This window comes from Anopheles nili, chromosome 2 (assembly GCF_943737925.1).
Source record: "Anopheles nili chromosome 2, idAnoNiliSN_F5_01, whole genome shotgun sequence".
NCBI classification, from domain to species: Eukaryota; Metazoa; Arthropoda; class Insecta; order Diptera; family Culicidae; genus Anopheles; species Anopheles nili.
Genome location: NC_071291.1, coordinates 36670520 through 36691015, shown reverse-complemented (window position 1 = coordinate 36691015; position 20496 = coordinate 36670520). Strand labels below are relative to the sequence as shown.

At 43.5% G+C, this 20496-nt stretch overlaps 2 protein-coding genes across 2 annotated transcripts; one reads left to right on the top strand and one right to left on the bottom strand.

Moving 5' to 3' along the window:
• Positions 1–7842: 7842 nt before the first annotated feature.
• On the top strand, positions 7843–8575 carry LOC128720292 (N-alpha-acetyltransferase 38, NatC auxiliary subunit). The gene is made up of 4 exons (XM_053813954.1): positions 7843–7963; positions 8051–8119; positions 8174–8266; positions 8330–8575. Exons 1-4 carry the CDS (start codon positions 7955–7957, stop codon positions 8573–8575), a joined length of 417 nt encoding a protein of 138 aa, XP_053669929.1. The 5' UTR covers positions 7843–7954.
• Positions 8576–8602: 27 nt separating this feature from the next.
• On the bottom strand, positions 8603–8977 carry LOC128720588 (cytochrome c oxidase assembly factor 6 homolog). The gene has a single exon (XM_053814264.1). The coding sequence runs from the start codon at positions 8975–8977 to the stop codon at positions 8717–8719; it is 261 nt and encodes an 86-aa protein (XP_053670239.1). The 3' UTR covers positions 8603–8716.
• Positions 8978–20496: the final 11519 nt, after the last annotated feature.

Here is a 20496-nt window from a genome sequence, read left to right as displayed (position 1 = left end):
CGAGTGCTTTGCGAGCGATAAGTAACTGCGCGTCAAAACTGTTTGTCGCACAGCTAATTAAAGTTTTGGCTTCGCCGAAAAGTCCACCCTGTTGCTGGATCGCCGACGGCCGTCGTAGAACTGCTGGCAACTTTTTTTTGCCAAAACGCAAATATCCTTCATTCGACCGACACCGTGCCACCGAGGGTGAACGCGCCCCGTGCCACAAAGGAGAACGCGTTCTTTTGCACGGTTGTCCAGCGCGAGAACTGAGAAAGCATCTTAGTCTTGTGGGTTTCTTTTTGCTACCATCCGGTGGCGAATTCAGAAGCTCGGAATGAAAGCGAGCAGCCAAATTGCGAGCACTATTATCGGCGTGGCTTATTAGTTTTAGGTCGTTTGAATTTTCACAACCCCAAAACAAGTGGTCCCGCGCGACAAGAGCCGTTCCTTTTGCACGGGTCACAACATCGGTATTTCGTTCGCGCATCGCCTGAATCCTGTGAAACGCCGGCTCTTCAACGAGCCGCTACTCACCAGCACGTTCATGTTGTATGGGTGCGAGTAGATTTTTCGGCTGTCACTAGCAACACTTGCACACTTTGGCTTGAGCTGAACGATAGGCACTTACTGTTTGTCGGCTGTAGTCGCTGCATTCTCTTATATTCTGCCAGCTATCTGCTTGCCTCCCAGACTAAACACAACCTCCCACTTCAGAGCGTGTATTGGAAAGGGCAAACACACGCGAGATGAAAATGCTAATTATGCAATGCGATGCATTTTCCCAGCAAAAAACCCACCTGAGTGGGTGCATGCGCGTCGGATGGTACGAGCGTGCCGTCGGAATTGGAGGTTTCTGCCGCAGACCGTGGCCATTCGCTCGTTCTTGGCTGGGCACAGTGTGCCGAACAAATTGCTCTTTGAATGTTGGTACTATTTGCTGAGCAAAGCGGTGGCAGATGTGTTGGCATAATGTGTGATAGTTTATTAGCGGTAGTATATCTTATCATTTTTTTGAGCAACACCTTTGAAGTTTTATGCGGAATTCTCGTTTCTTGTTTCGGTAAAATGGTGTTTGGGTTTCGATACAATTTAGGGCATTTTTGCATTTAAGGGGATTTCAAGTAACGACTTAGAAACCAATGCTAACAATGTTTTTTTAATGCACAATAAAAGATGCAGAAAAAGAAACATATTATGCTATGATAATTAACAATCATTACATAGAATGAATTACTATTCGGGTATCTTAAAATTAGAATAAGATAAAAGAAAGCAGATCTACTTTGAACTGAATTTAAATGTATGCAAAAATAGATGCTGAAGTATTGCGTATAATTTCTTAATTATTTCTTATTAATTTTATGTTCTATCAAAAATCAATGAACTTATTTCAACATTAAAGAAAACTTTAAATATTTTTTGGATCCTTCAGTAAAATATTATTCATATAAGTTCAACCTTCAAAAATCAACAGCAATAACGTTGATTCGAATATAACATAGCAATAACGATGATATATATTACCTCTTTTTCTACCATGTTACCCATTAAACGATTAAGTACAGCTCATAGTGGGATGGATTTGTAGTCACTTTACAAATATTCTGACGCACCACGTAACAAGCAGCTGTAAGCCAACCGTATGCCAGTTGGACATCGCTAGCATTTGCTCAGAGATAGGAAGCAATTTACGGTTAAACTCCTCAAACGCCTCCACGGATGTCCGAACACGAGTGGCCGTGTGGAAGTAGCGTTTTGTTCGCTGGAAAATCTCAATCTTCCGACGGCTTTCCCAGCCTTGAACCCGCGCATTCTTCCCTTTTCACTGCACCACTGGCGTCCCCTAGTGGATCCAACGGAAGTGATCAATGACGCGTCGATCGAAAGTGCATTAGACGAAGGCCAACGGGCGTCAATTGTGTGCCGCATCCGCTTCCTGCTTCCAGCGCCGGGAAAGAACACGGCAAGTACGCGATGCTGATTGCTGGGGGAAATCGAAAGCTTCGAGCAAATCGTACCCAAAGGAACCGATGCGATCATGCTTGAGTTGCTGGTGTTGTTTGCACGTTCTCTAGGCACCCGCACAACCCGCAGCTTATCGCTTTTATTCTCCATAACCCTTTCGAACCCATGCGCGTTGGATGGGAACTGTGGCTACCGTCGATCCGCCATTGCAACATATGCCGCCCCCAACAACAATTTCGCAACCTTCCCTTTTGGGGGTGGCGCTGGGAAAGCTCCAGCACGAAGCTCACTAATCCATTTGGTGCGAGATCAACGAGCTCAGCGCTTGCATCGCAGTTTATGATTATGGCACCCTTACGCGAGCGTACAATAGCCCGAGAAACCGCACCGGAGCTGCGAGTTTTTGCTGCCAAATAATTGCTGGATGCAAACACACACACGCACACACACCTTATACAAGCCCTTCGCGCGGCGATGATAAAACACATTTTGGAGGTTTTCCCCTGCACCGATGGAAAGAGCAAACGTAATTAATTTTAAACGCGATGGAGAGGGCTTTGATTGGGCTGGGCAAAGAACGGTTGCTTGCGCTTTGCAAGGTTCTTTATTCACCTTAAAGGCAAGCTGGTTTAAAGAACGAAGCGTTAGGGTTGATGCCTGTCGTTTAAAACATGTACTTGGTGTATTTTAATGTATTGATCCACATGAAAAATTAACTAATATATTTTATACAAGGAAAACTCTCATTAGAAAAATATTATTCTTTATTTTACTATACAGTTTATTTTATATTTTAATAAAATTAACATGATTTAAGCTATATGAAGAGGGATGCAATATGAAAATTTAAAAAAATCATATTTTAACTATGTACACTGAAAATGAAGGCTTATACAGTAACGCTCAGTTATAGATATCCACGAAATGCTCAGATTTGTCACACCTTTGACAAGATTGTCTTTTATTTAATTTTTCTCGTTGTACATTTAGCCTCAAAAAAACTGATCTGATTGTATGAACAATAAATCCGCGTCACAAAATAAATGGTACCAGGCATGATCGAAAAGCCACTTCCCAGTCCTGCCACCATCGGTGGGATTTCACATGCCAACGTGAATTGGGCCGAGCCACTCTTTTGTGAGCTCAATGCTTCGCCCAAAAAGCGAAAACCCAATGCGTACGATCGGGTTTATCTACCTACCGGCCAGGTAACAATGGCGTCGACTGCAAGGTGCCGAATATTCCACCCCGAATAAAGCGGGCCGATAAAGCGATCGATCCAAACCACTGGCCCACGTGATCCGGATCAATGGAGCTCCGAGGTTCGCTTCCGTCATCCGTGTGCCGCACCAAACTCAATTAGCCGTGAATCGCGGGTCGTTATAATACACGGGGCTCGAAACACACGGCGGAATGCAAATCTGTCTAAAACAAAAAAACAGCACACACACACACGCACGCGGATACTCACACATACACAAAACCTGGCTTCTCTGGGGACGCTGCATGTCAAAAGCGCCAACCAGGCGTACGAAGTGCATTATCCTTTGCACAAATCCACGTGTCGCGTGCCCCAATAAAATAGGGGTTGACATCGTTACGGGGTGATTTCGAGACCCTCCCCCATTCGAGTGCCGGTGCGAATTCCGGCGACAACAATAGCACGTTGGCGTCGGCTGATAAAACATCGCACCGATACGTGCGATGGCAACGAAACCCGTAAAAGGGCGGCTTCAGGTTGAACCGGATCGGCCAGGATAAAACCGAACACCACGACCGTGGCGATAATGGGCAAATTTTGGTGATAATTCCAGCAGGCCCCTCCCACCCCGCGATTCACCGGAACATGCCCGTCCAGACGGCGGCCACTTTCGAGCTTTTCGCCGCAGCGAGTGCATTGTCGACTCAAGCGGGTGCAGCTGGCAAGGACGAAATCAGGTTGGGCCACAAATCAGGTGCACCGCGGAACTGCGGGCGAGTGCTGCTTTATCGGTTGTTGTCACATGCTAATGAATTGCCGGTGTCGGCGAGTCGGGTTGTTTGTTAGTCGCGTTAATTCCCCCGAGCTACGGTTCATTCTAATTCACACCGTGGGCTATCGGGAAATTGGTCCACCATGTTGGAGTGGAGTGACGAATGGCTTCCCCCTGAAGGGCCCAAGGGTGGAAATTAAATTATAATGTTTCATCGGATGCGATGGCAATGGACAGTGGACCTGTATGTCGGTGTGCTCAAATAAAATAGCCTCATTTTTTAACCCTTATCGTCCTGCTGATATGTCCTTGTCCGTAGAAACACTGACGTTTTAATTATCAACTACGATCGCTATACATTGGTTGACTACATCTTAATCCACAGTTTTAGCTTCGTATGGGTTTTCAGCTTAATCGAGAATGATATGGTATAAATTCTATTTTCGTATTATCGATAGCTTTAGAACAAAAAAACGTTGCTTTAATTTCAATTGGTTGAATGCTCAAAGTTTAATAACAATAATATTTTCTAGGTGGTTTCTTTTACAAGTAAACATAATTGCTCATTAGCTTCATTATTGAACGTTGAATTTTTATTCTGTTTCTCGTTATTTACTATGTACTACTATGATTCAGTGTCGAATTATAGCGAGGAGACTTTGTCCAAAACGATTAGAACTAGTGAAGGTCGGGGACGATAGCGCTCAACCGCAATTGGTTCCGGTTTCGCAAGACCACTAAGCGGATGTAATGCCCAGTAAGTACGTAAGTTTTACTTGATTTTGAAGCTCTTATGCTTTGAAAAAGATGATTGTATTTAGTTCGATGTCATGAGTAGTGATATTCTTTGAAATAGCGGCATTATAGAATTCACTCAAATATGTTTCGCTGTTGCTTTTAAAGGCTTTCTTTATCCAGTTAAGTCCAGCTCTCGTGATTGTCCAATCTTCGGTCGCATTCTACGATTTCGAACCTTCTCGTCCATTTAAGTGATCCAACACCACGCTTAACCGTACTTCGTGAGTCAACTTGCTCATCTTGAATTGTTCATGTAAAAAGAAATCCGCCAACCAACGTTCGTACTATCATTCTCGGGTTTCTTACTAACCTCCCTCTCTCTCGCTCTCTCTACACCGGTACAGCAAGAAAATTAGCACCGCGACAGCAATGCTCAACCGTCTGTAAACACTAGACCCACATTCCAGCACGCGCTTCAGCCGATCAACCGGAAAAACGCACCCGACCTCGCAGATGCAACGCAGATCCGCCCTGGGTAGGGCCCTCCATTTTCCCATCGTTTTCGTTTCGCGAGCTTTGTGCCCGCAGGCCCATCACGCCCCACGCGACGACTAATGCGCAGCTAAACACCGGAAGCTCTAATTAGATTTAAACTTCATCATTGAGTTTAAAACTATTTGCCCTCCATTTAAGCAGGCCCCGAGCCCCTCCCTGGCTGGCGCGCGAGCTCGGATGGGAGCGTGCGAAATTAAAAAACCCAACGGACAAAATGGGCCGGAGGGCCACGCGTGGAAGCAAACTGGCCGAGAACCGGTCCCGGTGCCGTAACCGGGACTAGCAGTGGCGCAATTTATGCAAATACAATTGGCTGGTTTTCTTTCCGTCCGGTTGGTCGGCTTTGGAACGGCCGACGGTCCTACGGGCTCTCGGTGTTGGAAGCTGGCGTTTCGCACCCCGTGGCCGAAGTAGTTTTGTCGTGGCGCGTATCAACAAGTCGCCAACCATAGGCCCTTGGGGAGCGACTCGTAGGCTTGTGTTTGCGGCTGGGATTTGGCATGGGCTTTTCTCGCGCGAATTATCGCCATTGCTGGGGTTTTCCGCTGTTTTGCTGTAGATAATTAAATGAAATTTGCAAAGGTGCATTAGGTGCACAGACTACCAACACGACACTGTGCGTATATTGGAAAATGTCGAATGAAATTAGAGAAAAAAAAACGCCACCCCCCGTTATCTGTTTCTAATTCTAATATTCCCCGACAAAAGCAATTCCACAGGAAATTTGCATGCCGCCTGAAGAACGAAATAAAATCCCCAATCTCACGCACACTCAAAAACAAATTATCTCTGCGCAATTGGGCATTATAGCGGCCCTTGGATGCGAACGGGGCAGTATCCCTCGGTGGGTGGAAAATTCTTTTCCCCGACCGGCAGTGGCATTTGCGCTCATCAAAAGAAATCAGTAGGTGGGCTGTGGGTGGATGGGGGGGTTCGCCAACATCAACAAAAAAAAAGGATGTCCAGTCGGGTCAATACTATCAATTCAAATTCCCCCAACACCCTCCAGTCGTCGATCGGTTCCCGACGAGGAGGAATAACCGAGCACCGAGAACATAATCCTTAAAAGGACCTCCTCCGGGTGTCTTTGAACCCGTTCCGGGGCCACTGGGAGGATTCTTTGTATTTGACAGCGCGCGCGCGCACACACACAAGCGGCGAGAGAAGCGATTTGGTTTAATTGGACCAAAATAGCTGTCCGAGGGCCCGTTCGGTAGGGGGTGGTAAAACATATAATAATCAGGCACATGCCTTTTGTTTTCTTCTTTGTGTTGCTCCATTCACCGAAAAACGAACGAACAAAATCATTTACACCCCATTACGCGGCGAAAAACAGATGGCCCAGCCGGCCGTGCACCCTTCGTATCGTTGCCGTGGCCAATCCGAAGGATTAATTAGTGTGCGGTGAACAGCAGACAGTGGTGCTGTGATAGTGTGCAAAAAGGTGTTCGGTGTGATGCAAGGACTGCATCGGCATCGGGCTCGATTCATGTCATGTTTGCACACCCCCAGGTTGAGAATGGGCAGAGAATGATCCCTGCTTGGCTGAAAGTAATTGGAATTGATTCAATTTTCTATCGATCATCTTGCTAACCTGAATCAGTTGTTTAGAACACCAACGGTATTTCCATCAAAGATAGTTAAAAAAAAACAGATGCTACCAAAAAACAGACCAACACATGATTCCAGACACTCTGAACTCTGAAAACTACTAAATAGAGTTTCACCGTCAAACTTCATTTTAATACAAGGAAGCTGTATTCAAGTATTCCAGCATTCCCATCATCACCAGCTTGATGTTCATCAAACCATAAACAAATCGGAGCTGAATAATTTAGAGTGCCTTTTTGTGCTGCAAAGGCTTTCTTTGAGGGTATTGAGCACACAAAATTGGCAATGTGCGTAAGTAAAATTGCAAAAAGGGAAAATAATTTTCAAGAATTTGTCAAGCAATTTATTGTAAAGGTTTAGCAAAGCTTCAGACATTGTTCCGTTTGAATTATTACTACTTTTGTTTATTTTCCAAATGCTTCACGTTTCACGTTGTAATCTAGGATATTCAAATAATATCTAGCGCCACCTAGTAGTGAGATTGTGAAGCGTAACAACTGCTAGCGCTTTTTATGCTGCAAGTGGAAACCATCGAATTACCCTTTCTATAAATCAGATCAATCTGGTAAATAAAAATTCTATCAAACACATAGTTATAGACATAGTTCTATCAAACACATTAACCAGTAAACTAAATGCAATTTGAATTGTCAATATAGAATTCAAAAACGCTTAGAATGATTTCAAAACGAAGCGTTTCTATCGATAAACAGAAAAAAGGGAGTAAGTAAACATTTTTTCCAAAGCATTCATTTTTTTCATATAAAAAAGTATGTATCCTTTTAATCTAAAAAAGAGGATACTTTATTTGAGGAAAAATCACTTTGTCACAATCATTTGTGTTTTGTGATATTTCATGGATTTCATCCATGACTTTTACGATACTTGAAAAAAAAACATCTGACATTTGTCAAAGTGCTATGTTTGTGTATGTATGTTTTGGTTGTACATTTTTAACTAAATCTTATTATTTGAATTAAATTATATAAAAAAATACGGCTTGTGTTCTGAAAGTTGTCGGTATTTGCTGGTTACTATTTAGTAGCAGAGAAAGTTTTAGGGGAACGCATCCTGTTAGTTAATTTTTAGCCAACATATTGGTTGTATCGTATATCAAATTAGTAGCAACAATGAACGAAGTAAACAAAATATTTTAAGGTTTTTTCATAGCTAGAAATTGCACAATGTTGCATAATAAATGTAATATTTCATGATTCTTTCCCCAGAGCATACAAAAAAGTTCGAATTTAGAAAACGACACACCTGAGACCGTGTCCTCTTCAAAACAAGCAACCGTATGTAGCAAACAAAGTTTTTTGTTGTCTTAGAACTGATCCAGTTCGTTTTAGAAATACCAACAGGTTTTAAATCAAGCATTCGCTCAAATGGAAATCGATGAAAGAACCCGCTGGTTGGCAGAGAACAACAGTAGTACAGATGAGGTATTTTTTCTTAAAAAATGTTTTGAGAATTACAGTTCAATTTATTAAAAAACGTCATAATAGGATCATCCCAAACGAAAGTTGCTGAAATCTTGGCTCAACCAACTGTTTCGTATCAGAATGACGGACGGTCGAATACTGGTCGGATATTTCGTATGCACCGATGCCGACGCCAACGTGGTGTTACAGTCCACCAGCGAATACACAGAAATTGGAGGAGAAGAACGAATTCTCGGTCTAGTCATGATACCCGGACGATACATAATGTCAATAGAAGAACGAAACGATACTGGACGATTTACGTGGTAACAAACAATAATTCGTTAAGTGAATACATAACTTTATTTGGTAATCACCCACTATTCCATCGCACTCCTAACATCCGATAGTCTAACGAATGAAATGAAGAGTCTTAATAAGTATGGTACACGAGCTGCTGCTGCTCTAAAACTAGTTTTTTGTTTCGTTCAATGGTTCATATCCTTTGGCCATTTTTTGTTTGAACTGCTCGTACGTTCGTTTGCGGTCGAAATGCTTCACCCATTGGGCAGGACAACCCTGCTGATACAGCTTACGGAGGTGTAAGCACTCCTTCGGTTCCGGAGCCTGGGAAGTGCATTGATATTCTGGCGCGTACTTGTCTAAACAAGCCCAGTACTGATCCCGAGCGGTCCAACACTTTTCGCGTGCGTCTTTATCCGGGAAGGACATTTCTCACTTCAATTTTTAGCCCCAGAATTCCAGCAGGGTATACGTTTCTAATGTTATGCTTATATCACCGGTGTACGGAAAAAATTCGTAAACAAAACCTCGTTTTCTGACAGCTGATCTTAGGTGCTTATCCACGACGCTTAATTCATGCACAAAAATATTTAACTGAAATTGCACCAATTACCGGATTGTCTATCCAATGCCAATAATTGAAGAATAATTATGCAATGACGTGATGAAAATGAGGCAATGTATCGGTAACATTTAGAACCTTTGCTGGTTGTTATACCATTCAAGCAGGTTAATATGGAACATAATTCGCTTTTTGAATGTTTGCCTGGTTGTAAGAAATTCATAAATTTCTATGGTAATTTCTTACACACATCTATTGGGATTCATATTTCCCAATTCTGTCCTTCTAAATCACCTAAGAAAATAACACACTACAACATTGCAGGTCAGTTGCAAACGTTACGATTTATTTGGTTGCTCCAATTGATTTCACGAAATTCAAACGTGCTTCCTATTTTTGGTAGCTATATACAGTTTTTAAATTAAGTATGCACTATATTTTAAAACGCAAAGCCACTTACCGTTTATTGAACCATTAATAATCATGAAATCTATAATCTTCTTCAACGTTATCCTTTCCGTTATTTTATCTGGGCACAGTAAAACTTTCAAATGTTTGACGTTTGACGTACGGCTGAGACAACTTCATCCTGTCTGAGCGAACCTTGGTGGCTATGAAGCTCCAACCGACTGTGCGACAAATCAGTGCAAAAGCGTACTGCATAGGTCAATACCAATTTGACGTTGTAGCCGATCTCAACACTGCCGTTGTTACTCGGCTGTTTGTTTACGCGGCGCGGTAGTGTTCAGTGTTTGGCTGCTGATTTGTTGCGTACGAGTGTTGGCTTCTCCATCAAAAGAGTAAAAAAGGATACGGAGATATTTTGTGATGGGAGGGTATTGATAGTTGAAAATATTTCCGTGCCAGTTGCGTGCGTGAACCTCGCGATTATTGTTGTCCTCATTCACCTTCATTATAAGATCCGTTGTTACCTGCTTTGGTCTATGTTTTCCATACAACTATTTTATTGCTCTTCGTACGGCTGATCCGAGATCAACAATTCATGGATAAATTTTATCAAATTGAATTAGTACCAATACGTAAATGTTCAGATTTCGTAAAAAAGAACAAAGTCGAATTGAAATTAAGGACCTATCTTGAGCATGAATGGTAACAATATTAATAAACAGAATAGTTTCAATAGTACTTATGTTCTTACAAATAACACCAATATCGCAACAAAATGGACGGGTGTAATCGATAAATAAAAATCGTATATTCTGTGTTATGAAAGGGGATACAAATTGGGAACAAAATAATGGAAAAATAGTGCTAAAACATAGGCTGCTGTGAGAAACATGTGAGAAGCATGTGAGAAAAGGAGTAAAGTGTGATTGTATGCGTGCATTATTTTCTCTCGTTCGTTCTCTCGCTCTCTCTTTCTCTCGCGGGCTCCTCTCTGTGTCACACTAGAGTCCTTTGCTTTTGGAATTTAGCATTTGTTAATTCAAAACAAAATAATCTTTCGTATTTAAATCTCTAGTATCCAACTCATGGTGCAAAAAATGGTGCAATTTCTGTGACGGAGAACGTTCACTACTCCGAGATCGAATAGTATGTGCAATTCGCGACAGTGGTTAGGCTGCCAGGCTAGTTACTAAGGGCGCCGTGAAGTCTAGTGTTTCGACAAAAATATTCCTTCTGTCAAAGCGATTGTGGTTCTTCGCGTGGTAAACAGATACAAAAATTTAAGGACCAACTGCTGCAGCTGTTCTTCGTTAATTTTCACCGTTACCCGTTTAGCCGGTAAGTCCAGCCAAATTATCATGTATGACATTCAAAATTTAGTCTATATTACCAACATATAAAAGATGATTGATGGTGATTCTTTATAAAATATTAATGCGAAACCACCGATATTAGAAAACAATGTTCACTGCATATTTTTCTGAGGAAATATACAGAAAATCACGTAGAAAATAAAAATACACTTCATATTTGTATGTAGCTGTACTCAGTACAAAGAGCATTAATATTTTAAGAGGTAATTCAACCTTCAAAAACCATTAGGAATTCCTCTATTCTCCGTCTGACTGGCATGTGGCATTCGAGGTAGTTCAAATTTTGCAAACCTTTTCCTGTAAAAAGTAATTAAATAGGTATTCATTCATTGCGAGCTACAGAGAGCTGGAGCTATTATTGTGGAAGTCTTTTTCATCTTCAGCTAGTTTTGTTTGAGTAATATTGAATGACCTTACCTCATATCAACACATCTTATTACAATAATCACATTTAAGCACTTTATATAAATAGTAACACGTATGGAGAATTCTTCCTTTTATGGCTGGAATTAATACTTTCTATAATGAGCTTTGTATTGGGCAACGCGGATTTTATAGACAAAAAGACTATTGTTTTTCACTCTAAAGTAAATTTACTTTTATAAATTGATCATTCCTTTTTCTACTGGATCCCCGGTATGATCATTTTGTCTTTAGTAACAGATTGATAGGTTGTGCCATTGTGCACAGGCGCAATTGTAAAGAATGAGAAGGATAACGAATGTTTACGCTATGCATCTTTTTCGCCCTGTTTGGCTGGCGTCATTTCACATGTTTCTTCCGTTCTTTCTCCGTCCTAATGTTGGACGAATTTTTCTTTTCCCCATTTTCGACACCCAAAGGCGAGAGTGGGTGTAATGTTTTCGTTTCATCATGCAGTCCAAATAAAAGTGAAATAATCCGCCCGTAACCTGCTTCAGCACTAGCATGCTCTAGCTGGCGACGTCGTTTTTGTTTGCCCAATACGCCGTGTTTGCTACAGCATGATGCACCAGGCTCCGTCTGATCGACGTTGGTCGACCACAACTGTGGCCTGGAAGAACAAACGTGTTCACTTCCCAAGCATTGAGCTGCACTTAGAAATGCTGTTATTTGAGAAAGCACTCACTAAGAACGTCAGGCAATATGGATAGAAAACCAATCAGGCACAACGAATGCGCACATTTGAAATGCCATTAAATTTCTTTCCCATAATGTAACTGGAGAAATGCATACATTCGGCTTGTTTTATTCGGTCGTTTCCGTCAGTTTTTGAAACATTTGGCAAAATTATGAAATACTTTACGGTTCACCCGAAGAGACCAGATGACGTTGAGTATTTTTTTTAAATTTTAGTTTTGAATAAAGTGTTTTTAAGTGAATGTTTAATTAAAGTTTCTAGGTTCAGGTCCAAAGAAAATGGTGTTGTAATACAAACCTAATAAAACTACATAAATGCCGTGGTAGCTTCCTGAAAAATGAGCAGTTCTTTTCCATCAGCGCAAAGGCTTTATTGTGCTCTCTGCAAAATTTGTTGGTCATATTTAATACTTTAGCTTACAACAGCTGTTAGATGCTTGATAATAATAACGAATGGATAAAGGATATGAAAGTGAGTTTCATTATTCACACATATATGAATAATAGCATTTTCGTCGTGAGGGAAGTTCTATATGAAAATTGTTTGTTATATTATCCCTGCTTTATTTCGAATGCAACATTGCACAACAATGCATGTAACCATTCTTCAGTAAGCGCACATTTCTCATCAGGGATGTCACTTACTTCACTCCGGCAATAGCAAAGTGCTACCGGTAGGAAAGGAACCATGTCAGCGCAAACACCTTTGCGCGTCAGACATTGTGCAATCGCCACACCAACACGGTTCGCGACGGCCTGAAAAGAACAAATTGCTTCCAGTTCGTTTCAATTGCAAATACGATTGTATCGCAAAGCGAAGCGTGTGCATTTGGTTTGCCCACCCGAAGCCAACTTTTCGCTCCGGTGCCGGTGTCGACGGCCGTATCCTATGGCGTTCCGGGACGGAAGCGTTCTGGAGTGCGGCGTTATGCAACGAGTGTCGGAAGCGACGACCGGGCCGGGCGGATATGGAGATCGACTTCAGTGCCATCACGTAATAACAATGCCTTCCAACTGAGCGGGCAATATTTAAATAACTAAACCATGTAGCGCTCGCACCCGCACCCATCCGATCGCAGGGCGGATGACAAAGGGGTGGGGCTTCCTCGGTGCGGTTATGGGCTGCCAGGACATCATATGCACACTTGAGAAAGGCTTCCTTAGCCTCGTTCACGTCCGCTATCGAGTATTCGCCTGCTAAGACGCTTAGCAAGGAAGCCATTGCAAGCCATGCTGAATTATAACAAAGTCGAAGTGAAATTGTGATAAAAAAAGAAGCATAAAAAAAGCTCACCCACACACATACAAACGACATTGACGTTGCGTTGGTGGAATATCAAACGACAGGCCAACGGCACCTGTACTGCGCTCGGATTACTTTCTGCAAACTTCCACTGCTGCGTGTCCTTCTCGGGTCCTTCGCGCACCGTCTGGTGTTTTCTGTTCTGATGTTTTTCCCACCGCGGGTAAACGGGCGGACGTTAAAATGGTGGCCAGGGAAAAGTAATAATCAAGCCCGCCAAGCCCGAGCCGTTTGCATTTCCCGGCCATTTGCTTCGTTTGCAAACACATTTCAGTAAGCGTTGCGCACGCGGACATAAATTGACAGATTTCCGGTGGCCGATTCCGGTCCCGTGGCGCTCCGGCACTGGCCAACGGTGCTCGCTGCACGCATTACAGCCCTCCCGAAAGTTGAATGGAAATGTAAATGAACCTGGCAAGTGCGCGGTATGGCCCTCGGCGCCGGAGATAAATATGTTTGGCAATTGTTTCGGTTGCCCTTCGTGGCGTGGTGCTCTAGAAATAGCACTCACTTTCTCTCTCTCTCTCTCTTGCTGGAACCCCAGGTCTCTGTTCAGCCCGCAAAGCAAACGCTGACGACAGTGACGCAGGATGGCTCCTCATTACCATTCGTATTTTCATTATCTTTGAGTTGAGCCTCCCGCCTAGGGCCTGTGCACTCCAATCGAAATCCGGCCCACAGTGCGTATGAAAATTCCCACCAGAACTGGGTTTTCTTGGGTTCGACGAATCAAAAAAAAAAGTATGCCTTCCTCGTGCTTGTGTGCGGGGTCGCCTTTCAGCTTCGAACATGAAATTAACGGTTAATCCGTTGGCGGCAAATTGACACCAACGGTCAGCAGTCGCGTTTCCACGCCACCGCGACTCGCGTGCTTTCCACGCTTTCAAGTTCAGGGAGTTCGTTGGCCCGCGCAAATTTGTGTTACGCGATCGACTTTCGGGGGGAGGTTTTGCGACCCGTGAGTGTACTGTTTTGCTGTGTACGTTTGCCGCCTGCGTGTGCTCCGGTTTTCTTTTGCGATTATCGCGCTGTTGGCCGTGGAAGTGAAAGGCTTTTGAAGTGAATCGATTTGCTGGAAGGTATGGCGAGAGGGTTTTGTGAACTTTTGCTTGAGGGTTTTGTGGTAGAACTTTAAATTCTGCGCTGTATGAGCTGAAACAAAAGGGATTGCAGCTGTTTTAAATTTTACACTGGAATATGTTTTGTACTGTATCTCCTGTACAAATGGATATTCTTCTTTCGAAAAAAAAAAGGCAATTTTCATTGCTCGTTCATTACAGCTTAAAATGCAACAGCAAAAAGTAGCAGATCAAACAAAAAAAAATCCACACTGCAGTAGACGACACAACACGACGATCACGTATGTTAACGGTTTTTGGTATTCTTTCTTCTTTACATTCCCACGGTATCTCCTTCACCGTGAGGTCAGATCCGATCCGGAGCCACGGATGCCGAGCCATTCGTGCGAATTCATTCAGCCAAAGGCCGTGGCTTCTCTGCCGAAAATGGTCCAGTTTCTGTACATACGTCATGGTGGTTGCATTTTTTCCCCCATTTTGTCGACCTCCATGGCCTCGTTCGGTTGGCGTTTTAGGAACACCGTGCTCGTAGAGCTTTGTGCCGAGAGCCAAAAACCCCCTGGGCACCGAAAGTCGAGGTATTTTGGGTTTTTTTTATAGTTCACTTCATTTTAATGAGACGCCACATAGTCGCTGAATGGTCTCGGGCGTTTAATAGTCCTGTTTGTTGCTGAAGAACAAATAAAAAATTCCTTGCGTCTTACAGTAAGAAGAGCATTTTGTAAGCGTTGCTTCGATTAGATTGCCGTACTTCGGATGAAAAGCAAACACACTTTTCTCTTCTTCCAATGGTGCAATACGTTTACCGGTTGCTCTGGCAGTAAAATTTGGCGTGTAATAGGTGTACAGTATTGCAATTTGTTTGCTCGCTCATCAGCTTGCTTATTAACGTAAGTGTTACCGTCTGGTTTAAGTGTTGTTAAATTGTCCCCCATTTAGAGCTCCAAACAAATGCCACCTCAAACAAGCCCAATAAGCTAATAGGCGATAAAAAAGAATCGATGTGATCCTAAGGGCTTTTTTCCAAATGTTACTATAAAAAAGCATTCCCTCAAATCGTATTGATCGATACAATTGTTTCCTAATGCTGTGTATCATTCGCCAAACTACAATCCGTGACGGTCGCAAAGCTGCACCCTTGCCATGAGGTGGCGCCTTTCCGATTGACGAGATGATCGAAAGACGAACGAAAAGTTCTCTCCACGGTGCGCTCCCCCAAGAGCGAACAGATTTTCCCACCTGAGCGAAAAGCCGGCCGGCCCGCTAATGCATGGCAGGGCGTGGAAAAGTGAACCACACAAAGCCCCCGTTTTTCCAGCTGTGGTGCAGAGCGAGACCGAACGCTGTACGCGGATCAAAAATTGTGATCATCTCCTATGCGAGTCACGTACTGTGAAAAGTCACGACTTTGCCAACACAAAACAGAACGCGCCTCCAGGGTGCGAAGGGTGTATTTCGCGTGGTGACGGGATTGGCCTCGGACGGCCGTTTTGTTGGGCAGTTGCTCTCGAGCCGAACAGGTTAGGGGCGGAAGTGCTGTACCATTTTTTTCTCTCTATCTCTCTTTTTTTACCGGAAGTTTCATGTTCACCCACAGTGGCGTTGGAACGTGAGCGCTAAGCGGCAAACCCTCGGATGAATTGGAGGTTAATTGTTCGGAAAAGGGAAGTGAAGCCAGATTATGGTAGAATTTACAACAAAAAAAGAAAAAAGAACTGCTGTAGCAAAAATGCGCCATGAATATTCTTTGGTCAGCACGTCCGCCTGACCCCGAGCAAGCACAGAACGAGATGTTGTGCTGTTGTTGAGAGTCACTACATTCAATGTCAAAACGGTGCTCCAACGTGCTGCAGATGGGTCCAATAAATGCTCATGGCAGGATACAACCCATTCTGATGCTTTAGTTTGGATGGAACAAACCATTTTAGTACTCAAATGGCTCAAACACCCACACTCGATCGAAGCTCGATTCGAGAATAATTAGCTTTCGTTTTGATTAAGCTCAATGGTTGCACTGGGCGTTATGCAAACGATCCATTCTGTGTTGTTTTTCATTACGAAATTTACGCCTCATCGGTGCAATGTTTTATTGCCAGAGCAAAACGCGACTTTTATCCCACCTACAAAGGTACAAACCCTCCTGGGAACAATCGGACCGTAGTTCAAAGGTCAAAATTAACATCGGGGCACTTGTAACAGGGGGTTGGCATGTCTAACCGAGAAGTACTGCCAGAGGAAGTCACTCCATCATCCGTATGGGCAGGAGTATTTTCGTGTCCGCAAACGTTGTTGGATGACCCATGAAAGCCGGAGGTCGTACCGGGCGAATGATAATTGGCTGATGACTGACGAAATTGGCATTTCAATTAGATACCGACTCGTCCAATTACCATGCACCAGAAAACCCCCACACCGATGTCGCGAGGATAACAAACAAACGAAGGAAACCGGATTGGGATAGTCGGAAACTAAAAGACCTGGCGGTTAAGGCTCCACTTGAGCTGCTAACCAAGTGAGGCGGCGTTTGCTTGGATACGAAGCGATCCGTAAACGAGCACCAACCATTTGATATGCGTTAATTAAACGAATCGTAAACAAATGATCAATTACAAAGGCGCCGTCCCTGGGTCGGGAGTGGATTGCTTCTTGAGCGTGGGGAGTAGCTGCGAGTTTCCCTGCAGGGGTTTCGATGGAAAATTAATCAGCCAACTAACCGGTACGGCTTCATTAGTTCCTTTGGCTACAATGCGACGTTGTTTTAGAGCATCGGGTGAAATGTGGGCTAAGCTGGATAAAATGGGACCAATTCCGCAGGCTGTACCTTACAATAATAATACAATTTTAGAGCATATTTCCCCCTTGAACCAGTTCGCATTTATAGAGCAAATAAGTTTCTACTTCAACCAGTGACTCATGCTCAAACTATTCTCCATTACACCGAAACTATGTTCGGTTTTGATCTGTTCGTGATAAGTTCGAAAAAGCCACAACTACGGCAACCAGCCTGAGTTAATCAATCATAACTTGTAAATTTCGTGCTAGGACCGGCAACTGCAAACAATCGCCGCTGTGCACTGTGAGCGCATTGTTCGGCATATTGAATGGGATGCTTGTGGTCCCAGAACCATCGCTTCCCAGAACGGCTGTAGAACGAGATTTCTTTGACATTACAAATATGTTCGCCTTTGTCGATGGCACGTTGTTGGGAAACTTCTGTGATGGGCGCCAAAGCTAAATCGCCCTTTCACATCGAATACCAATGAGCTTCGGTTGAAACTTTCGGGTGGCTTTGAGCAAAGTTAATCAAGTGAACTTTGGCAGCAGATGGTGCGGGTGTTTTGATCATGCATCATGGTACGGTCTTAGATTTGATTGAGCTTGTGCTGTTTAACGGTTGCAGCGAATAGTACTGAAATAGAAACCATTTTCACTGCTTTTACCTGCTTCAGGACATGGTTGAAATTTATTTGCCCTGCTTCAGAACATGATAGTTTTGAAAAGTTTTCCAATCAGCAAGTCTATGATTTCCGTAGTGATTCCATGGTTGGTCGCTCATTTTAGTTTTGAAGCAAATTTAAAATTTCAATCGCAATAAAATAGTTTATTTGAAAGAAGTATTTTTATTTTTCAGTTACATCCGTTGCGTATCGAACCCAGTGGAGCTTAAACTTGCACGAATTTTTTTATCGTTTCATTCACACGAGCATGCTATTTTCATCAGATAATATTTTACCGCGTTCGAAACGAGCTTTTTTATTTATATCTCCCCTCGCATTACACCAAAAAATCTCTATCACTGCATTGATATTGCTGTACTCTTTTTTTTTTCGATAAATATTGATCTGCCATAAACCCAACAATTTCTACCATGGCTAATATCCGCAAGGCGAGAAGAAGTATTTGTTTTCCCCCAAAATTACCCCTCGCGTAACGGTTCACGCTCGGAACAGCCAGGTTTTCCCGGAGTTTTACCACCGGCGTATTAAAAGCTCGAATAACACTTTGCGCTTGCGATGAAATTGCAGCGAATTTCCTACTAATTGGGTGCCGCCACCAGCGGCCCTTAAGAACCACCAGGGAAGGCTACCGCTGCCCTTAAGCGTTACAAGAAGGCAAGTTCGTGATGCTTCCCAGTGGGAAGTCAAACGGGCTGACCTACCATGCTTGCCGCAACCTTCAGCTCGGTTCGACGAGCCGTCCGGGAGAACGGGAGATTAATATTTCCGCCTTCCAGTTCCGCGGGTGGTTCGAAAATCAACAAACCTTTCTCGGAAAACGGCGACGGTCAGAGCGGGGGGGGGGGGGGGGGGGGGGCAAAAAATTAAATTTCAATTACATTTCCATCCGCGAGTTTCATGCGCAAAGTTTCCCATCTTTTCGGTGCGCCCTTCGTTCTGTAGCGTTGCGTTCTCGCCCAAGTATCGATACCTCGAACTGAAGTTTTCACTTCCAATTCGAAAGTTCGAACCCGGTGCCGGTTGTATTGCGCGAGCAACATTTACCTCCTTGGGGAGTGTTTTGTCGGAGAAAATAGGGCAACAATACACCCATGTCGGCTTCGGTGCGAATGTTTGTTTGCACCAATGGAAAAGCGGAACCGTGACGTTACCGGGGGCGGTATAAATTAATTAATACGTTTCGCGAATCAATTTGCGAGTGGCATCTCCGATTGGGAAAGGTCGCACGCTGGAATGGAATGCTTTCAACCACGCACTTCCGGTTCCAGGCTGCCGTTTTCCACGGGTTCCATTTTGCATGCCCCACAGAATTGCATATTATCGGTGTTGTAGACGATTGGTGTTCTCGAGTGCCCGCCATCTGCTCCGAACAACATCGATCGATCGATGCACCGTGTGGAGAGTTTCACTATACGTGCAAAACACGGTGCAAACAATACGAATCTGTTTGATGAGAGGGTTTTTTTTTTATGTTTGGTTTAATAGAGCTGAGCAGAGTTAGTACGAAATCATTAGCGAATGCACCAACGATCGCTAACCTGCTTGAGGATCTCCGATCTTATAAAGCTCTTATAAAGAAGTTTATACATAGTGCCGTTTTCACGTCCTGTTGCCCCACACTGAGAGGTGGACTTTAAAGTTGTAAGTTGTTTACCATTGTTGCTTCTACAACATCGTTTATTGCCTCGGAGGAAGTTTCGTTGCAAGTCGTTTCCCGTGGGTGAACGAAATCGTCTTATATTTCGCGGTTTCACGTTCTATCCTTTTCGTGAGCCAAATGTTACTAATGTATGGGAGAGCGGGAAATCGCAAAAGCTGTGGCGAAAATTCGCAATAATAATTGTACCAGCAGCTTAAATGAACCGCATTTCCACTTGAAGCTATGGTAAATACATTTTATGGAGATTATTCCATTTCTAAAACGTTTGTTGAGCTATTTCCGTACATTAAACCGTAACTGTATTTAAAACCTCATCTGTATGCTTGAAATGTGCATGAAATAGAAGCTGCTATAGGGAGGAAAATAAGATACTCAATGCCATGGAAGTGATGTTTAAGTTTTTCCGCATTTTTGGCAGTAGTAGCTTCATAAGCATCTGTTTTCCATTCATTGTTGAAAATAGTAGATATTTTTTTCGAATATCTACCAGCATTTTTTGATGCTGTTGTTCTACTAGCCAATGGATTATACAACCGCATGAGATACTTTACGTCGGCTGCAGCAGATTTACGTTACGACCCGATCAATACCTTACATCATCACCAGCGAGGACGCCCAGCGAGACGATAAGGACGTTGTTTTTCTTGCGTGGAAAAACACCGATCAATCGCTCACCAGCGAAGCTGGGTTGTTTTCGCGTCTCCAACCATCCCATGTAAACGAGCCGGCTATGCATGGCCAGGACTGCTTATCCAACCGGCTACCCCATCGCCGTTACTTCGAAGCCGGAAATGATTATTAGCCGATTTCCGGCACGTTTCAGCGATGGAGCGGCCGAACGGCTCAATGTTTCGCTGTTGTTTGTGGCTTAACGTCATCGGTGCTAAAGCTACTCTGCCCGTGGGTGTCCTGTGAAGAATCCCTTCCGGTGACAGCGAGAAAAAAATAGTTACAAAAATGGCGCACACTTCCGCAGCAGGCCGATG